Source organism: Oreochromis aureus, linkage group 12 (assembly GCF_013358895.1).
Source record: "Oreochromis aureus strain Israel breed Guangdong linkage group 12, ZZ_aureus, whole genome shotgun sequence".
NCBI lineage: Eukaryota > Metazoa > Chordata > Actinopteri > Cichliformes > Cichlidae > Oreochromis > Oreochromis aureus.
Genome location: NC_052953.1, coordinates 29,944,248 through 29,964,439, shown reverse-complemented (window position 1 = coordinate 29,964,439; position 20,192 = coordinate 29,944,248). Strand labels below are relative to the sequence as shown.

The 20,192-nt window shown below is 41.9% G+C and overlaps 1 protein-coding gene across 1 annotated transcript in view; it reads right to left on the bottom strand.

Annotated features, from left to right (window-relative positions):
- The window catches only part of zdhhc8b (zinc finger DHHC-type palmitoyltransferase 8b), a 67,716-nt gene extending 47,730 nt beyond the window's left edge, over window positions 1–19,986 (bottom strand). The window contains exon 1 of the mRNA XM_031743624.2: window positions 19,676–19,986. Within this exon, the coding sequence (XP_031599484.1) occupies window positions 19,676–19,779 (104 nt within the window). The 5' untranslated portion in view covers window positions 19,780–19,986. The remainder of the gene's footprint in view (window positions 1–19,675) is intronic.
- Between the last annotated feature and the right edge of the window lie 206 nt (window positions 19,987–20,192).

The following is a 20,192-nucleotide window of genomic DNA, read 5'->3' as shown; positions in this document are numbered from 1 at the left end:
CTGCCAACTGTGTATGTGTAAATTTATAAGCTTCACTTGGGGCAGTGCTGTGTAGGGGTGTTGGATCAGAAGTTATCCTGTGTAGATAAATATAGCTTTATATCTGGCAAGACGGAGAAATGTGCTGCATCCAACATACACCCCTGTCCCCCTTCACAAGGGTGTAGGTTGGATGTGTGGCACACATAGTGTAATAGCCTCAATAGCAGTCCCTGGAATGGGGGACGAGCCTCCAGCCTCCAGCACAGACCCAATCCTCATCTCCTGAGTCAGTATCCGGTGTTGGGGCAGGGCCTTTGCCAGCTGGGCCTTCATGTAAACCTCATTAGGCCTGGCATCAAAGGAACTGGCAGTACCCAAGCAAGAGAGCTCTAAGACACTCAATTTCCTGTAAAACGCAGCAGGTGTAACAGGAGAAAAGCAGACTGGTCTGCATTACAGGCTGACGAGGAAGCCGGTGATATTCAGATTGATTTAACCTGTTCTGTGTCATAGAAATGTCTTCATTTGACAGAATACTCCTGAATCAACAGTCTGGTACTTTCAATATTTTCCATCAAAGATATATGGATTAACAGTCTGGTACAAACAATGAGCCAACCTGGGGGAAGGGGGTCGTTCAGTAACCTCTCCACTTCTTTCACACAGACTGTGATGATCTCAACATTCATTGCTAGAAGTCACCACACGGTATCACCGCAGTAATCGCTCTGAAAGGAATAAGATCCCATTTCCTGTGATCTTTGTGGAAAAACCCTACAAGTCTACCATACCAGATAAGCAGTATTTTATAGCAAAGCTTGTGTAGACAAAGATTTTATAGCTTATAACTATGCGCCACAAAGCTCCAGTGATGTTCAAAATGTGCTAAAAACACAACAGTGAGGCACACGGTTGGACCAGCGCTCACGGCACTTCTTCAAGGAGAACTAGAAATCTAGTTTATATCGAGTCAGCTGCCAAAATGCTGCTCTAATGCTGCAAATACATAAAAGATTTAATGTGAATTAACCCGAGATTCTAGCAAATGTCCTGTTATTACTCTGGTTTGAGTAAACTGTGCAAAGTTTAACACTGCTTTACATGAAACTGTGCTACAGCATTGTGGTTCCATAACATCTTTAAGATGAGCAATTTTAAATGTAAATCTTGCTAGACTAGGACTCACAGTAGCCTTTGCTAGAAACATGGAAATGCACACTCACACAGACATTAGTATCCTAATACAGTCAGATCAACTTATTATGTTGATTTGGCTGAGACCAATTTGACCTCAGCCCACATTAAAAGATCACTGTGTGAATGTGAGCACATGCAGCTCTGAGAGCAAAGAGAGGCAGCCCTGATGCACAGGAGTCATCAGCAGAGTCACTTCCCCGTGCAAGTCCCAACCCATCTGTTTCATTCATACCCAGTGGAGGAAGGTCACAGCCTCAGCTGATGATCACCGGTTGCTCAAACCTTATGCAAGCAAATAGGCTAAATCTAACAGCTCGTGATATCCCCTCAAAGTAAACGCCCACGTGGAGAGGCCGAAGAGTTCCGAGATTTATTAATGTTTGCACTTCCCTGTACTTGATGATGCATTTTGTCTGAGAGGGGGAAGAAAAGATAAAAAAGTTCAGCAGAGCTGTTTGCTCTGGCTCTTGAGTTTGTACACATGGAAGTGTGATAAAAATGTCCTCCTGGATATGGCTTGAAGATAAGGGCTGGCAGCTGGCCAGCTCAGTCAGAGCACAAAATGCTTGTGTTTTTTTTTTCCAGTCTCGCAGCCAAGATAAACTCCTAAATGGTACCAGCAAGCAACAATTACAGAAAAGCAAAGCCATCCCAGATCTGCCGTGCTGTTTCTGTTTTGTTTGTTTGTTTATTCATGATGTTGTGTAGAAAGACAAAAAAAAAGAAAAAAAAAAAAAAAAAAAACTGAGACGGCACACGGAAATGGGAAATGACAAGAAACTATAACTGCTGATTGACAACTACCTGCCTATTAGCTGTGCTACTCGTGTCAATGAAGGAGCACTGTGCTCCAGTTACGTTGGGAAGTTAAAAATAGGCCTCGCTCAGTCACCACTTAGCCTGGCAATGTGGAGAACAGATTGTAAATGAGCGCAGTGAAGTGTTTGAATGGCAGCCCTTGTCGCTGGCTCTGCAAGCTTTGACGCACACACTGAATGTAAAGCAGTAACGCACACAAGCAATGGCTGAGCAGTAAACACGCTTGTCATGGATGAAGGGTCTGTACGCAGGCCAGATGAGGACAAGAGGTGCCCTGTTGTCCTGTGTGGTTACACTTTATTATTACATTAATATTACGGCCTCTAAACTTCAAAATCAGAGCTACAACTTTACCTCTGCTCTTCCCTTTGGGGGCACATCATACAGACTAGAACATTTATCAGTGTGTGACAGCAGCTGAACAGCAGCAGGGACAAAAAAACGGTTACAGAGTGAGGAAGTGTCTGACACAGTGGGGTGAACTGGTTATTCTGGGCTGTAGGTAATGTTACAAGTAAGCAGTGCAAACAACTGCATGTCTTTTACAGTAGACCCTGCGCGGCTATTCTGCTATTCTGTTCGCAAAGTAAGGAAGTAAATGGGAGCAAAAGCTCAATACGATGCCATTTTTTGCCTCCAACTGTGGCACACATGAAGCTCCACCCCTTGTGAAATGATTAGGTCATGTCACTGCCGTCATAAACTTTCTCCACTGTGTAGTCTATAGAATATAATTAGCTTCAGCTTCATGCATAACCCATTAGAAGCAAGATCAATACTCTTGCTCATTCTGCCCAGTGCTTCATTAAGCATACCGCGAGGCATGATTTCAACGGGGCTTGAAAAATGTGTTGGCAGGACCAGCAAAGCTCTCCCCTCCCAGTCAGCACCGCACGTCTGCTTTAACACACAGCCCTGCTTTTTCAGAGGTAAACAGGAGCGTACGACCAACCCCGCGGGCCACAGAGACACGATTATATTAATGAGACACATAAAAGTGTCGACAGTCACATATAATAAGTCGTAATTTTTCCTGCAGGCTTGCTTAATGTTCCTGCTAATCATAGTTATTTGGGAGGGCACTTAATAGTTCCCAAATGATGTAGAGAGGAAAAGCACCATATTGGAGGTGGACGGATAAATCCAAATATTGACAGCATAGATACCAGTGCTGGTATTGGATTGATCCTATTGGTCGATCCAATACCAGCGTATGTCGCCCGCTAAATTGTGTTGAATAAATCATTTTTTGGCAATAAAAAAAAAATACACGAAAAGCTGAAAGGTGTGTTTTGTTAAGTCACAGTGATGATTCATCTCATAAGCAATAATATATGTATATAGTATTTGTATTTCCATTTTATTCTATTGTATATATTGTTCTATTCTATTTTATTCTATTGTATATGGTATTTTATTTTATTTTATTTTATTGTATTTTATTGCTTTCCAGTGTTTTATAATTTCTGCTACATAACTTTGCACTTTTGCTGTAACAAAACAAATTTCCCACCTGTGGGACTAATAAAGGTCATCTTATCTTATCTTATAACACACCGCTCCCCCATGTAAGCTGCCATTAGAGGTTAAAAATATTGGTATTGGTATCCACAATACATGCCCTTTGTATCAGCTCAAAACCAAAATCAGCACTACCATGTGTGTTTTTTGTCATGTGCACACAAGGCGCGAGGTTGTGGCATCAAGATGCTTTGACTCTCATTGCAGGCTTCACAAATGTCCACATATGGTGCTGATATCTGTGAACTGTAATGCCAAGCAGTATGCACACTTTCACATTATACTGTGTAGTCCATGATTGTCACACAAGCAGGCTTTGTGTGCAAATATGCAGCTAGCATTATCTTTCCGTTTAACAGTGTTTAAATATGTTTAATTTTTTGGTTGTACATACAATGCTTTGTTTTAGTGGGTCATCTACTGCACATATAGGCGTCCTTCATGCTTGTTACGGTAATGAAAGAAGCTGTTGTGAGGTTTGACAGACTGCAGACAATGGCAGCAGACCTGTTTGTTAATGTGTACAGGACTAGCATAATGACAGGCTCCTGAAACCATGAGACAGGTGCTCAGATTTGTATTAGCAATGGTCTAAAAATATCACTTTGTGGGACTCTATAGTGTAAGCAGAAGGCTGATGCACAGAAGCTGGTTGGGTTTTTTTTGTTTTCCTCTTTAGTTCAGCTCTGCATATCTGTGTCCTCTCATTCCAGCTGTCACCACACCTCAGCCCATGTCACATGAAGATGGATTCCCGGGCAGCTGTTGTCACACTCCCTGTCACCCCACCTGCTGAGAGGAAAACCTTTCTTTCCAGCCACTACAGACGCAACGGCAACTCTTGGCCCATCACTATCCGAGCTGAACCGCCGTATTTCCAAGGGCGAAACCTGACATCTGAGCTACGTTTGCATGCTTACTTAGGGAGGTGTGTGGGGGTTAAGACAGCTGTACTACTGCTGTTTCTGCACTAACCCAAACAATTGTTCATGCTGCTGGTGTTTCTTTTAGACAGGTGTAGTTTGTGACTGTGAGTTCCACTCCTCCTCCTCCTCCTCCTCCGTTCTGGGGTAGCTATTCATTTGGGCTTTCAATCCAATCTGTCACAACATTGTGGATGGCATTTATGGCTCCCTGGTTGGTCATCTCTCTGTTTACTGCGCTCAGACTTCTAAAACATACTCAAAAACAGGGCCAGGAGTAACCATTTCAAGCCAAACGCACTGCGCTAAGAAGGACTCAGAAGTGAGAAACATGCAAGAAATGTGAATACATATGGATAATAAAACGAGAGGAATAAAAAAAACAAAAAAACAAAATGAAACACTGCATTTCAAGAAATACGTATGCAATAGAAGCTCTCCTTTAAAAAAAAAGCCACGAAAACTTTGTTCGGAGAGTAAAATGCGACAGACATCTCGAGGGAAGAACTGAAAGTCACTAATAACATTCTGCACACACTCTCAGGGGGAGCTTCTCAATTTGCAGCACCCAGCATATTAGTGCAGGCAGGAATATGCTTATAGGTACGAGAAAACGCCGGGGCCTGTCACAGATAAGCTCTGCAACCCTGAATGATTTCATTTACATGGAGCAAGACAGATATGGCAAGGCGGGCTAAACCCACAGGCACATATTGCAGGGACTGTAACCTGCCACACAGAGGTGACAAAAATACGTGCATCCCCTCAGAAAGGCGGCGTCTCCACAAACCAAAAGCGGACATTCAGTCGTGGCGTTTGGGGAGGAGTGAAAGACATGGAGAAACTTGTGAAAGATGTTTATGGCGCACTCGGGACTGTGAAACTGACTTCGCTCGAATCACGGCAAAGACTTTAGGTGGGTAAAATGTTTGAGAGGCCAATATACAAAAAAAAAAAAGCACACTTGCACTGGACGTTATTGTCACAAAACACACGGTGGTCGAGGATATGCAGGATCAGAATGTGAATTGAATTAAGGAGAGCAGTGCGTACAGAGCTGAGTACGGCCTCGTACAAAGATCGATAAAACACACTAATTGATATTCACAGATTATGCCTGTCTGATATTCAGTGATGCTAAAAGCCGGCGTCCTCGTGAGAATAATGCAAAGAGACACGTTATAACTGCTGAATTATTGAACTTCTGTGGTGAAACTGGTACAGAAGTATTTTAATTGCACATAGAGTGAGAAGCAGAGAGAATACTTCACTTTGGTCAAATTGGCTCCACACTACAGATGCTGTAACTTGCACAGTACACAGCTGGATCCCTCACTGGTAAGGATTTACCCCCAGGGCCATATTCAGAGAAAATATCTCTAGCTGTTAGCCAGTCTCTGTGTGCTATAAGACAGATTCAAACAGAAATGTTTTCATACATAACAATAGAAGAAAATCATCCTATCATCTTGCGGGGTGCGGCCAAATTAAAGCAGGCGATCAGGAACATGAACTGTAGTAAAGAGGCTCTCCTGTGCCCCGATTTTCTCCGTGTAGATTTGAATCCTCTCTGTGTTCTGGGAGACTAATACTAACATCAATTAAACACAGTTTTGTTTTGTTTTTTAATACTTCTTGATAAAGTTCTCAGTGTACGCTCGGGTCAGCAGAGAAATGTAGCCACAGTTATAAAAGTGTAAAAATATCGGTCTTAGACCGCGGAGGCAAAGCAGGAGATAAACAGAAGGGACAAATTCTCTAGAAGTGGATCAATGAACTCACTACACACAATAGGGCAGCTGACTGTGAGCGCACAATGTGCTCAATTTTCAAGTGAGGTCATGCTTTAAAACTAGCTGCATGAGCTGATAAATGACATCTTTTTAGTTGAGACATGAGAGACATGAGGGGTACTTCCCACAACATGACCTGCACAGGCCCGTCCGCTCTGTCCTCCTCAGTCATGCTGGTTACCATCATTGCTGCAGACCAACATAATGCTAATGCTAATGGAGGCATAGCTCAAACTTTTATCCACAGCACATGGGGTCTGCTCCTGTTTGGGACGATCACTTCTTCAGTTTAGTTTGTTTTAAGGTACAAAACCATCTGGTAAAATTAGAAAAAGATCAGTTTTAGCCAGAGGGCTTAAATACACCCTTTCACAATGTTTAGCTGTTATTTTCTAGAGTTATGAGTCTCAGCCAACATGATATGTGATTAATTGTATGAAAAGGCAAGCAAGTATTCAAGAACATGAATTGCAAATGAAAAACCAGCACATATTTAGATACATACTAGTGCTGTCAGCGTTAATCCCGTTAAAATGACGTTAACGCGTTAGCTCGTTAACGCCGTGCAGCCCCACGCAACTCGCTAACGAAGATTTGCCGCGTTAATGCGGTTATGGCGTTAACGTCATTTTAACGAGATTAACGCTGAAAGCACTAATACATACATATTTAGATAGATGCGCTTTTTCATATTTAATCACCAATTTGATTTTTTTTTTATTTGAAACTTTTAATTAAAAAATATTCTTAATGTAAGTAATAAGGTGGGAATGTTTTGTGGTTAGATAAGAACCACAGAAATGAAGGCATTACTTTAAATACATACATTTTGATCAACAAGGACGAGCTTTAAGGGTTTCAATCAGTGCAAGCAGAAAAACATTTAAACCGAGAGGACCACACGTGTCAGTCTAGACATGGCAATCAGCCCCGGCCCTTGATGGAAGGACGGCCTTCCTGTCAACGGGAACACTTTTTAAACAATTTAAAGGATTAGCCGGATTTGGACAAGCGGCTAATAGTTCTACAGCAGTTTAATCGGGACTTCAGCAATTATTCACACTGCTAGGAATGCACACGGTGGTAGTAGCGATGGGGGCAGGGTTGGGCAACAAAGTCTGTTGTTTACGTCAGCTCTGATCACACGCTTTGAGGCTGCTGAACTAAGTGCAGCCAGGTCACGGAATTAGATCCCTGCCACGCGCAGGTCAGATTAAAACTCCAAGTAAGATCCTAATTTGAAGTAAAATGCCTCCAAGTGCCGACATCAAAGTCGCACATTAATTCATTTGGCTTGCTCTGTTGACATTAATGGTTTTACCAAATAGATCAGGCTCAGGGATCCCCCCCCCCCTCAAGTTGGATCACTTTGACACCCTGCAAGACAAGAGGCAAAAGAAAGAGAAAATGTCCTACACCCTGAAAGAAAGTCCCACTATCCCGAGTTACCGTTTCTCGCTGCTGTTCTCAAAATCTTTCTAACACAGCACATTTATAATGCTGTTTACAATGATAGCAGTGGCAGATATACCACTAGAAAGTCTTAGAGAGTGAGTATATCCTCAAAATAAGTTTTCAAAATGCACAGAACAGCTCACAGAGAGGCTCCAGCACCGACACAAGTACCAAAACCTGCAGATACAAAACAGATGATCCACTTTGCTGTTCTGAATGGGGAGTGCTTACTGCTCAATAATGACATCAAGTGCCCAGCTAAACCCACTGTTATGATGTCGTAATGTTAAAAAAAAAAAAAAAAAGATGACACACTGAAGTTTCTCCGGTCTGTACCACTGAACTCCACCAAAACAAGATGAGTGAGAAGTAAAATATTTTCTGTGCACAGACGCTGAGTCAAACTTCCTGCCCTTGTTTTTTGGTTGAAAGAGCTATGACTGCATCAGCTGTGCATGTACAAGACAGAAAAAAATGCACTTTTCTCCAGAATTGTTCCAAAGAAAACAAACCAACAGAGGAAATCCACAGCTCTGAGCTGGCCCACTGTTCAACACTGGACAGTTGTGCGCACCGTCTCTGTCACAAATATGTCAACAACTTCCTTTCGTGAGATCAAGAGCATTAATTCTATTCACTTTTTTGATTTTCTGTCACGTTGTGTACTAAAAATAGTAGAAGTGCATCAGTGGGTTTCTTTATTGTTTTCAGAAACAGTAGCTATAACAGTATATAGCTATATAACAATAGCTATAAAAAAAAAAAAAAGCATAAGTCGACTGCACAGTCTCTGACCTGTAAAAACGATCCTCCAGGTTTAAACTGTGATAATATGTAATTGCATAAAAAACAAGAAAGAAGGACTGTATCTGCCCGTATGTTTGAATGCTAGAAGAACATCATAAAATATGAGAATGTACAAATCAGGTCTTGAGGGGATAACGCTATAAAAGTTAGAAACAAAACTCTATTATGAGATTCATGTTTTTTTGCTAGGCTTGTAAATTTTTGTTTACAGGTCTTTCTGAACAAGGACACTTTTATATGCTTGCAAATGCATTTTGGCAGGCTGAGGTGTGACATGAAATATGAATCGAATGCTACCTGAGTATGAACTGCCCAGAGTGGTGTGAAATAAGAGCATGTGACAGACATGGCAGGATAACGCTGCCTCTGTGGTGAGCTACAAAGGGAATGTACACAAGCTTAACACAGGTGATCATGGCTCAAGACTGACAGCGTCAGAGACAAGAGTGAATGTGTACAAGTGCAAGTTTATGTTAAAACCTGCATTAGATCTAGGAGTACCTTAGTTCAGTCAGGAAGGCAGAAAATTCAAGCTCCAATGCTGCTCAGCTGATCTAAACTGAACTGAAATGCTGCAAACCACTTTGCAACCCACCTCAAGTCTAGCTGCCTCAATGTCATATCAATGTCTAGCTATAGTTCTGTGCTGTGGTCTGGCTGCTGCTCTTCCTGTTTCTGTCTTCCATGTATACACATCCAAGGACGAGGAGGTCAAATTTAAATGATTGCAGGTGGAAAAATAATAATCTTCCTCCGATTTTTTTGTTGTAAAACTGGCTGGCTGTAACAAGAAATCACGCTACACCGACACACTGTCATCTTTAAAGCTGATATGATGGGATACTTGTTCGCAAGCTGCTACAACATTAGGATTTATTTTTCTGTCAACCTTGCACATGCAAATCTAGCATTCAGCGTGCTCCCGACACATTTTTTTTTCTCTCGTTACCAGATCCAGAGGTGCTAAAAGCTCGACTGAGTTGGTTGCTCGGTGCCACGCAGGCGGTTTACAGCAGCGGGCTTTAAAATGTTTTACTAACAGCTACCCGCTGTGTGTGGAAACAACCCTGACAAGAGCTGTGAGAGTGAACTACACAGCATAACTGTAGTGCAAGAAGCTTATAGTGGGGCTTTTAGAGAAGTGAAAAGTTGAGAGATAATTATCTGTAGATAATCATAAAAGTAACACCTTCCACATTCACATCCTGTCTCCTATTTTAGAATAGTTTCAAATAAGCTATGATAAATTACATCAAACTTCTGCACTAGCTTTAAGTGGATGTGTGAAGTGGTCTTCTACACAGATATACATAGAAATGATATCTGGTCTTTTTGGCTGTGGCAGCTTATTTCAACATATTTAAAAGGTGGCAAAGCGGCATAATAATGGAGCCTATCTGCTGAGCTCCCCAGATGTATTAGATGTGAACAGTTACACACCAGGTGCCTCAGCTCACTACACTTTCTCAGAAAGCTGTTGTGTCTAGGGTGTTAAGATGCAAAGTTCTGTTGTGACTTATTAATAGTCAAGGTCTCTCTCCCTGGCAGAACAACAGGAGGGGAAAACAGGGTGGAGAAACCCGAGGAGGGAGAGGCTGGAGGTCTAAATTGATCCCACATGTTCCCCGAGAGGAGACTTTCCAGGAGGCCTGGGCTTGTTCAGCTGGTGGGAGGGCACAGAAGCACACAGCAAACTCTGAGAGCACCTCAGTGCACTTTCCCGCACTTTTCGCCCACACACTGCTGTGCGCCGAGTCCACATGGATCCATTTAGCTCAACTACGGCATCACAAGGCACAATTTACTTTTTTTGGCTCCACAAAGTTACTGCTTCAGAGAAACCAAAGGCACTTTAAATAGACACGGAGGAAGAAAAAAAAGTCATGAGCTGCGGTGGGAAGCAAGAAGAATCTAAAAAGTTCCATCCAACTATATTGATCTGGAAAACTTAAAGGCACTCGTTTTCATGCTGTGTTACATTTGTCTGATTCAAACAGACTACATGAGAAAATCAAATAAATGCCCACAAGTTCAGAGTTTGGCCTGATTTAAAGAACACACATTGGAGCTCACCATGTGTTAGGAAATCTAGGAGCATGTTTTTTTTTTGTTTTTGTTTTTTTAATTGCCTCCCTCTACAGATTAGGGTGCTTAAAACTTTTATGGCAAACCAAACCAAAAACAAAAAAAGTCAACACAAAGCTTTTAATGAGCTGAATTAAACTGTATTTTGAGTTCTTTAATGCAGTTTAACAAGCTTAAATAAATACACAATAAAACTTAGGGCTGTTCGATATAACGATATATATCGGATGACGATATAAAAACGTCTATGTTTCATTTTACGCTATTGTTTGTTTCGTGGTGTCGCAAAATAAACTGTTTACAGCAATATTTTTTCATCGTTTTGATGGTCACTGTAGTGGCTATATTAATTTCTTAATTTCTCTCTTTCTCTTATATTTAATATAACCACACTACCAGTGATGGAAGTAACGGCGTTACTTTTTTCAGTAACGAATAATCTAACTAATTACTATTCCTATCGTTACAACGGCGTTACAGTTACTAACAAGGAAACGCGGTCCGTTACTATTTTTCAACAAACAGACGGTTGAAGCTGTGTTCAGCTTACCGCATCTTATATCAGTTGCACGGAAGTAGCTGTAAGTAATCTGGACGCTACAGCTTTAAGCAGCTGCGCGCTCCCGCGCGGACGGTAATCACGATCACTGTCTAGCACAACACCTGGAGCTAAGGAGGCAAAACAATCGCATGCGTGCTGCTGTTTGACTGAGGAAGAATAAAGTAGTCGTGGTAAGTCAATCACATGACCACTTAAAGACAAAGCAACAAGGTGCCAGTTTTTAAATTGTGTCGATAGGCCACGTAAAACCAGAGTCATGATAAACAATATATACGCAGCGTTTTTTCCTCAATAGTTTCACCACGTTAGCGCTAGCAAGCACTCTCTGCTTATGAGCAAAAAAACAAAACAAAAAAAAGTTTTAGGAGTGACGGCGAGAGAAAGAGAGAGGGAGAGAGAGAAAGAGAAAGAGAGAGAGAGCAGGAAAAGAGACAGAGCGAGATGTGAGATTTGTGACGTTTAGCATGTTTGGAGTGTGTAGTTAATGTGTTGTCTTGTGTAGTTAGTGTGTAGTGTTGTGGATAGTTTTGTGTTGTGTGTCAGAACAATGAGGCGACTGCTGTCTCCGGGTAGAAACAGGAGTGATACACCTGCTGCTGTCAGACCTGCAGGTATCAGGCTGTGATGTTCTCCTTTATAGTGGACAGAAATGATTTTTTTGAAGTGGCACATATAATTTGTGTGGCATCTTATTGAAGAACAGCTGATTGTTCTGTAAATAGTTTGAAATGGTTATTTTAAAAAGGGGTAAAAAGTAAATGGATGCAAATAACTTTGTTGTTTGCAAAACTTGTGCATAGGATTTTAAAATTGACAATTAATATTTGCATTTGAAGTTATGAAATATGATTCATTAAACATGTTTATGGTTGTTACAGTAAAAATATAACTTTTTCTACTGTGATTTTATGTTTTTTGTCTGATTTTAGATCAATTCTGGTTATACAGTATGACAAAATGAGAACATAACTTTAAATTCAGACACGTGAGGTTGCGCTAAAAAGAATGATACCAAACAAGGCAAAGTAAATAGTTTTTAAAGGTAAAATGTGGAGAGAAAATCAAGAGTAGTAAAAAAAATGGCCAATTATACCCTGGACGCCAGAGGGTTAAATGTTCTTTGTTTTTTTTTTAAAGTAACGCAATAGTTACTTTTCCAAGTAATTAATTACTTTTAGAATATTGTAACTCAGTTACTAACTCAGTTACTTTTTTGTAGAACTAACTAGTAACTATAATTGAATTACTATTTCAAAGTAACTTGCCCAACACTGCACACTACAGACGGACAAGCGCACGACAACGTTGCGGTTAGCAACAACGACGGTAACACCATCGCGTGTCCGCTTGTTTATGTTCCACATAAACCTTTCACAATAAAGCTCAAGATCCTGTTGAGACTTTTCAAAATAAACTCAATCACGTGAAAGACGCAGAGTATTTACGGATGAGAAGCAAAAAAGAGCCGCCAGGTGCTAAAAAGTAAACCTTAGACTCAAACGTTAGAACAGGCTTTTCCCCGCAGCACGCCGTGTAATAAATACTCACAAAGAAAACGGCAGCCGTTACAACTTATGTCTAAAAATGTATCGTTTCATGCATCAGTTAAAATACTCGACTCCAGCTACATGACGCGCAGCTGGAAACACTTCACGCAAGTCGAGCTGCCCGAGATTCACAGAATTTACAGAAAATGTTACATTTTTGTGATTTATATCGTTATCGGACGATAGAATTCTTATATCGGGATATGAGATTTTGGTCATATCGCACAGCCCTAATAAAACTTATTGCAAAGTTGGCCCGAATCACAAAAGCCCACCCTCAGTCTAAAGCTTAACTTGATGCGTTTGTGTGACGCGCAGTGTGGTCAGTTGCTCAAAGACTCATGGTACAGTGCCCCTAACGAGAAACAACTAACATTACTTTGAGGGGACAACACAGCTGAACATACCTTGGCTTGACAGACATGGCAGATATATGATGTTTCCCTACCACAGAGGAAAGCACTGGTTTATGTTTGTGTGGAGGGAGTGGGGGGTATCTCGGTTGTACAAGCTGTTTGCTAATTGTAAGGCAGAACTCCCTCAGTAACTATTAGCATATTCATTCCACGACAAAAGAAACTTGTGAGATGAATACTTTGCAGGGTAGTGCTACAACTCTCTTCTTGTCCACCTGCACCTTCAGGGTTACATACACTCAGATAAAAATACAAACTGAAAAAACTAAAAATCCAGTTTGATAAAAAGGAGAATTCAGTGCACTTTAATTTTAAAACAGTATACGGAGCTTTCCACTGACAATAAAAACCAGTGCCCACCGTGTTTTAGGTTTTTTTCTTTTTGTCAAACAAACTGGAATGTCACATGAAATAGAAAATCAAGTGTGGTTTTCAACCTTGCTTAGAGCCTGTACTGTGAAAATTGTGCAGTTTTGTGCTTGAGACAAACACAGCTCTACACAACTTGGTGCCGGACTGAGCTGGACTTAAGATTCCTGCTCATTTTGACCGTTATGAGATCAAGATGTACATCTGAAAGTCACGTTGATGGTCCCATTATAGTCAGCAGCTGAAAATATTTTAGAGATGGCGTCCAGATTCAGGTGATGGAGTGACAACTGAGCGTCCCGATCGAGCAGAGAAGCACCGGCGGTCCATCAAAACATCAGCGATCCATCCAAGCTCTGCTCGCATTTACGCTCAACACGATGCACACAACTATGCAATAGATCAAAGACGTGACAGGTGCAACAACTGCGCCAAGCTCCATCTCACTTACATTCCTACTGACTTTTGTATCGGCATAATAACCACGAATAACTGTCTGAAATCAGAAAGCAGTCGTTGTTTAAAAAAAAATAAATTATGTGGGGAAAATTACAAATGCTAATGACGAAGAAAGTAATTGATACTCTGTGGACACCAGCACAGTCTCACTAACCTAAATAACACTTAAAAAACTTTTTTTTTTACAACAACAAGTACTGTGGAACACCGTTTACATTTTCCCTTGAAACAAACAGCACATTCACCAAAACAGTATGCCTGTAATGAGCTAATATGAGCCACTGCAGTTTAGTTTCTGCCACATACAGATGAAAATAAATAAATAAATAACAAAGCTGTTGGATTTAAATAGAAATGATCTCAGGCTGAAGCTCCATGACGGCATCAAAGACGCAGCATTTCAAAGGAGTTTTGATTCTTTTCTCTCTCTCTTTTTTTTTTTCCATCAAATGAAGACATTTAGGGTGTGGGGGGCATCACACAGGGCCACGGCTGTTTGCAAGTGTAAATACTTCCCAGTGAATACAGTCCTTCACTCTGACTTAAGTGTGGTGTTTCAGGAAAAAAAAGGGACCATCTTTTGACTTCCATGTGGAGTAGCTGCTGCAGCAGCTTTCAGGATATGGAGAGCTGCAGAAGAAGGAAACTGGTCAATCTGTAATAATATTCCCGGCTGGGAAAAATGCCGTGTGGTAAACCATAGACCACAATAAGAATGATAGTTAATCACAAGCTACCACACAGACTAAAGACATACTGTTACAAGCTATCAGAGTGTAATGTGAGGAGAGAAGTCTCAGGTCAGTTTTATTTTACTCTTTAAAAATTTATTTAAGTGAAATGTGGCCCCTTCTGTCACCCTAACTACCTTCTGAGAGCGGATGTTGCACAGCCCTGCACTGCAGTTGTCAATCTCCAAGCCCTCACTCCAAGGTGCTGATAGATGAGGACCTACAGAGGAAATTACAGTGTTATCTAATCAGACAAAGCTAGCCACACTGAACTGACCTGCTACTGCTTTCATCCTCAGTGTGAAAAAAATAAATAAAATAAAATACAGCAGCTATCTCTACAAACCACGAGACTGCACTGCATGGATTTTATGTACAGGCCGAGGGGATGTTTAAGCCCTGGTGAGTCTGCACGTCTTGCAGCTGCTTTTAGCGTTGTTAAGATTATCAAAGTTTCATCCTCTGTGTAACACTAGGACAAGATTGCTTCTTATCCAACAGGGCTGAGGGACTGAAACCTAAAGCAGCGATAGCGTGCGAGGACAGAATAGTTCACTGAATATGGGCAGGACCCAGGGGTAGGGTAGGATTTGTAAAGAAGGTGAGCCCTTCCCTGTGAGGTCGGAGCACCCAGCTAAGCTGCAGACAGGAGAAATCAAGAAAGTTTTTTTCAGTAGAAAGTAGCTGAAGATGGATCCTGATGAACTTGACTTACAAGTGGAATTTTTCTACTCCTGTGGCAATCAGGCAACATTTTTGCAAAAGCTCACTGGGTTCAAATGTGCAACCATGTTCTGAAGTATCACATCAGGGAGGCTTAGCTTCTCTAGTTTTTAAGATTTGATAGATGCTTGTTCATAAGCACAGACATGGAAAGAGCCATTAGGCCAGCGGGTAGTTTCCTTCTTCTGAGAAATGCTCTGCCCTTGAGACAGCTCAAACTTGACAAAGGGTCCTCGATCGTCTATTTAAATAAACAAACTAAACCCAAATCAGTCCCAGCGTCATATGAGCAATATTTAAAGCAGGCCAAGATAGTCTGGCAACCATAGCGAGCATAAACAAGACAAGACCAAGAGTTGATTTAACTACAGTCAAACCCACTTCGCCTCGAAGCCACTAACGTCACAACCAAGGAAGGCAAATGAGCTCCAACGAACACGAATACCAAGCGGTGAAACATTAATGATTACAAGTCATTTTACTGATCCCCTTAACAAAAAGACAGCAGCAACTGAGCAGACAGAAATCACACCCAGGATGAGGAGGAGGATCACTATGGAAACATTCAGTTGTGTTTTCAGTGATTCAGTATTCCACAGAAAAGCTGTGAATAGCATTTAGCTGAAACACCTGATGAAACAGAACCAAAGTTTCCTGAAACTCAGCAGCGATCTTAAATTGGATCCAGTTAGATGGTTTGAAGCACGCAGCCTATCAATGGGATGATACCAGTCATTTTCACTTCAGTGGTCACTGGGATATTAAACGTGCACGACTCCATAGTGAAGCGGGTTCGCGTCAGAAAGGGCATCAAGTTAAAACTCTCCCACGTCAATCAAGCAAAGCTACCCACTGTGGCGCCCCCTTATGGTGAGGAAGCAGGCGAAAATAGCTTTTAGAAATGGCTTTAAAAGGCAAACAAATTTGTGGCAAACATGAGGCGTTGCAAGACGTTTCCCTGCAAGTTATAGTTTTACAATGCACGGTCACAGTTTCATAATATCACGAGATGACGGGTGATTAATGCTGATTGGGTCTTTGGGCTGGGGGGTCTTTAGTATTTCTGAATTCTCTCCTAGATCCTTCAAGATTGTTTGAGTGCCACATCTTCTCTTTAAATAATGTCTGTGCCAGTTTAAATTTTTTAAATTGAAGGAACAGACTAACTCCATTGTAGCTGCAAGAGACCATGAAATATTAGGTAAATTCAGAAACTCGTATCATGACATGGAAGCTAACCATTAGCACTGTAGAGTGGGCGTGTCCTTAGTTAGACTAATCTCAACTTTGAGGCTGGCTTAATGGTGTGTTCCACATTAATTCAGAAGTCAGGATTTTTGAGTTCCCAGTTGGAATTTTTGTTGGAATGCCCCCTCAACTTGGATTTCTCACTGGGGAAGTCGGAGCAACCCCACCAACCCTTGGATTGTAGAAAAACTGTAGAACTTTTACTCTGTCCTGCTACTGTTGTGGATTTGTGACTTCCACAAAGATAAGCCGCACAGAACACAGACCAGGCTCTATCCATGAACGTGCTGCAGTAGTGTTCATTTCTTTTCCTCCTTCTAGCCCTTTCTAGACCCTCTATTGACTAATCTGCACTCTCTTAGCCACCATGTCAAAAATACCCTTAAAAATCTTCACAAGCACCTCTTAATGAAACACAAATGCAAGCATTCAGCAGGTAGAGAATGAAGTTGGATTCACTGAAACAATGGTGAAAAGGAGGAAATGTGTGGAATTTGAAGATTAGATTCCTGCCTGGCCTGCTATCGTCTGCAGCTCTGGTCTCAATCCCGGTGATGTTCAGCCTCCAACCGCCACCACTGACCACCTCTCTCATAAATCACCTCCACACTCCAAGCACTGCAGAGCGTAAGCCTTGCCCAGACGATCGACGCCTGTTTTTCAACACATCTCCATGCCTGCTCTAACATGTTAACTATTAGACTTGGAAACTAACAGTCCTATTTCCAGGACATACATATGGTCAAGGTCAGTGATCAGACCATCCTGAAAAAATACTAAAAAGGTACAGCCATACAAAGCTGGGACACATTTAGACACAGTAACAGGACTAAGCACCACAGATTAGGCTGGGATGATGATGATGTGATGGCTAAACCGTGACTAAAAATCCTAATTTATTGGCAGTATTTTTTGTGATGAGTCGTGGTCATGCTGTGAGGCTATATAAATAATTCTGTACTAACATGTTCTAATTCAGTCTCAGTGGGAAACACAAACTGTCAGGCGTCAGTAAGCCAAACACGGTAACACACCATGGACACCCCAGTTGCCCATATGACACCAAGCGGTGTGCTGGCAGCAGTAAGACCTTTAGCACACTGAAGCCCGGGAATAAAAAAAGATTTGTGTCCCTGGCAATCTGCATCTACATGTGTGCATCAGGGACTGATGTAGTTCTTTAATCTTTAACTCCAGACTGCTATAGCTTATGGATGTTTCACTGGCGCGTTTGCAATTTGGAGTCCGGTAAATATGCATTAGATAAAAACTGGAAGCGTGTCTTTGCGCAAGGCTAGACTGAATTCAAAATAATGAAATAATGGACTCTGCGTGTGTCTGAGAATGAGGAGGCATGGCCTAGTTTGGACGTATACCGCTCCCCAGGGGGGTTCCATTATACACGAGTCAATTCTTAGGGCCTTTTCCTGGCAAATGAAGGTGAAATAAAGTAAAGCCTAATCCTCACTCTTCAACCATCTGCTAGGGGTAAACCTTAAAGTATAGACTGACATGAACACCAGCAAAAGACGGACTAATAATGCTCTAAAAGATCTGTTGGAGGAGGACATTCTGATTTCTCCTTGGAGATCTCATATGAAATCACAAAACACTGACTCTGTTTCAAGACTTGTAAATCAGACCATTTGTTTATGCAAAGCCCCAGACAGTACACCAGGCAGAGTTGGGATTTTTAATGACACAGCCCACAAACACCATATGTTTCCTTTAGTCTCAGCCAATGACCTGACAGCGAGAGAGAGAGAGAGAGTGCAAAAACCACTCAGGGTGCAGATAAAGCATGTACTGTCCAGGTGGAGACAAGCAATTCACACTGCGAAGACCAAAAAAAAGAAAAAAGAAGAAGAAGCTTGCATCCTGTGCAGTTTTAATGTGAAAAGGCTACATTTGTATGTCTAAACTGAAATCAGTTCCAATGCTGCTGAATGAATCATCTCTACAGCCAGCATGTCTCCTATTGGCAGCTGTGGCATACAGCAAAACCTCCCTCCGCTGAAGGGTGAGGAATCCCATTCAGCAGTTTTTCACTCTTTAGCAGACCATCCAAGATGGAAGGTGGGCAAGCTATCCCTCTATAGGTCAGAGGTCCCCAAAATGAATTTCAAACCCACCCCCTCGAGGTATTTTCCAGATGTGAGATGGAGCGTGATGCTGATTCCAATGATAATCCATTCGCCTGAGGCTTACCACTTGAGGGGGAATGAGGGAGGGAAGGTGAATCAGAGGCACAGCACTCTCCCTGCTCTTATCTCAGCTTCTTACAGCATCAGTTTTGACTTCCAGATGTAGGGAGTATGGGACCTTCCTTTACCAGGGTGGGGTGATCATTGACAGACAAGGTGATAATGTAGCAGATGAACCACTGTCACCTTCCATGAAACCATGGAAAAATTCTGGAAAACTGATTTTACTGTGCCTTATTTTTTAGACCTGTAGGCCCTGATCAGAGGCAGCCCATACCTCCAATTTCTCCTAAAGGAAAACCTGTGTGAGTGTGTATGCAGGACGCATTAACGGTAGATGTAACGAGCCCCACTGCTGCATGGTTACACTTTCTTTTCTGTGCCTCTTAACAAATCACTGTTATTACCGCTGCTCCACTGCAACCATTAAAAAAAAGCATCAATAACTGCCTCTGGCTTTTCTTTAAAGGGAAGTGTTTGCGGCCTAAACCGCGGTCTCCTCCACGATCATTAGCCCTGTTAAACTTGCAAGGCTCATTGGAAGTTTGCCTTGCAGGTATTACCTCTGAATGGCGTGTCCGAGGTTGCACAGAGAGCTGCTTTTTTTCATTGCATCTCAGCACCGGGGTAGGGGATTGTCTTTATAAAACCCACTTATCCCACCTATGTGACTCTATCCACCCGTGCAAACTTCCAGCCCCTATCCACCCTGTGTCTGTGTCAATCTGAGGGAAGCGCACAGTTTGTAAAAGGAAAGAAAGAGAGAAAGAAATAACGAAAGAAAATCCCTGCACACACCGAATGAGATCAAGAGGAAGCAATGTGCAAACTTACGTGAAGACGAAAAATAAAGTGGTCGATCCCACCAGGAGTGTGGCAGCAGTGGACACTGGGATGTATTTGGTGGGTTTAAATCTCTTTCCAACGCTGTTGGGCATTCTGTAATTTCCACATTCCTTAATTATTTATTCCGATTGGAGTCGCATGTAGAGAAGAAGAAAAGGGAGATCCAGTGTGGTGTGTGAATGTGCCTCTCTATGGCTGTGGAAGGTACAAGCAGTCCGTGCTCGCTATCGCTGAAGCTGCACAGATCCTGAGACAGAGGCAGTAATACACAGAGCCCTGTGAAAGCCTGGAAATCCCACCCTTACAATCCAGCCCACTGCTGAGGTCACTGAACCGCTCGAAAAGGTGGAGCCTCGGTGCAAACCCGGCAAGTGTCTTAATCAGAACCAATTGTAAGGAAAGATATTTGCGCAAATTCTTTCTCATAATTTTTTTTTCACCCACGAGATTTCGCTTATACGCGGAAAAATCCGCTTTCCTCGAAAACACTCATCCGTCACCTCAA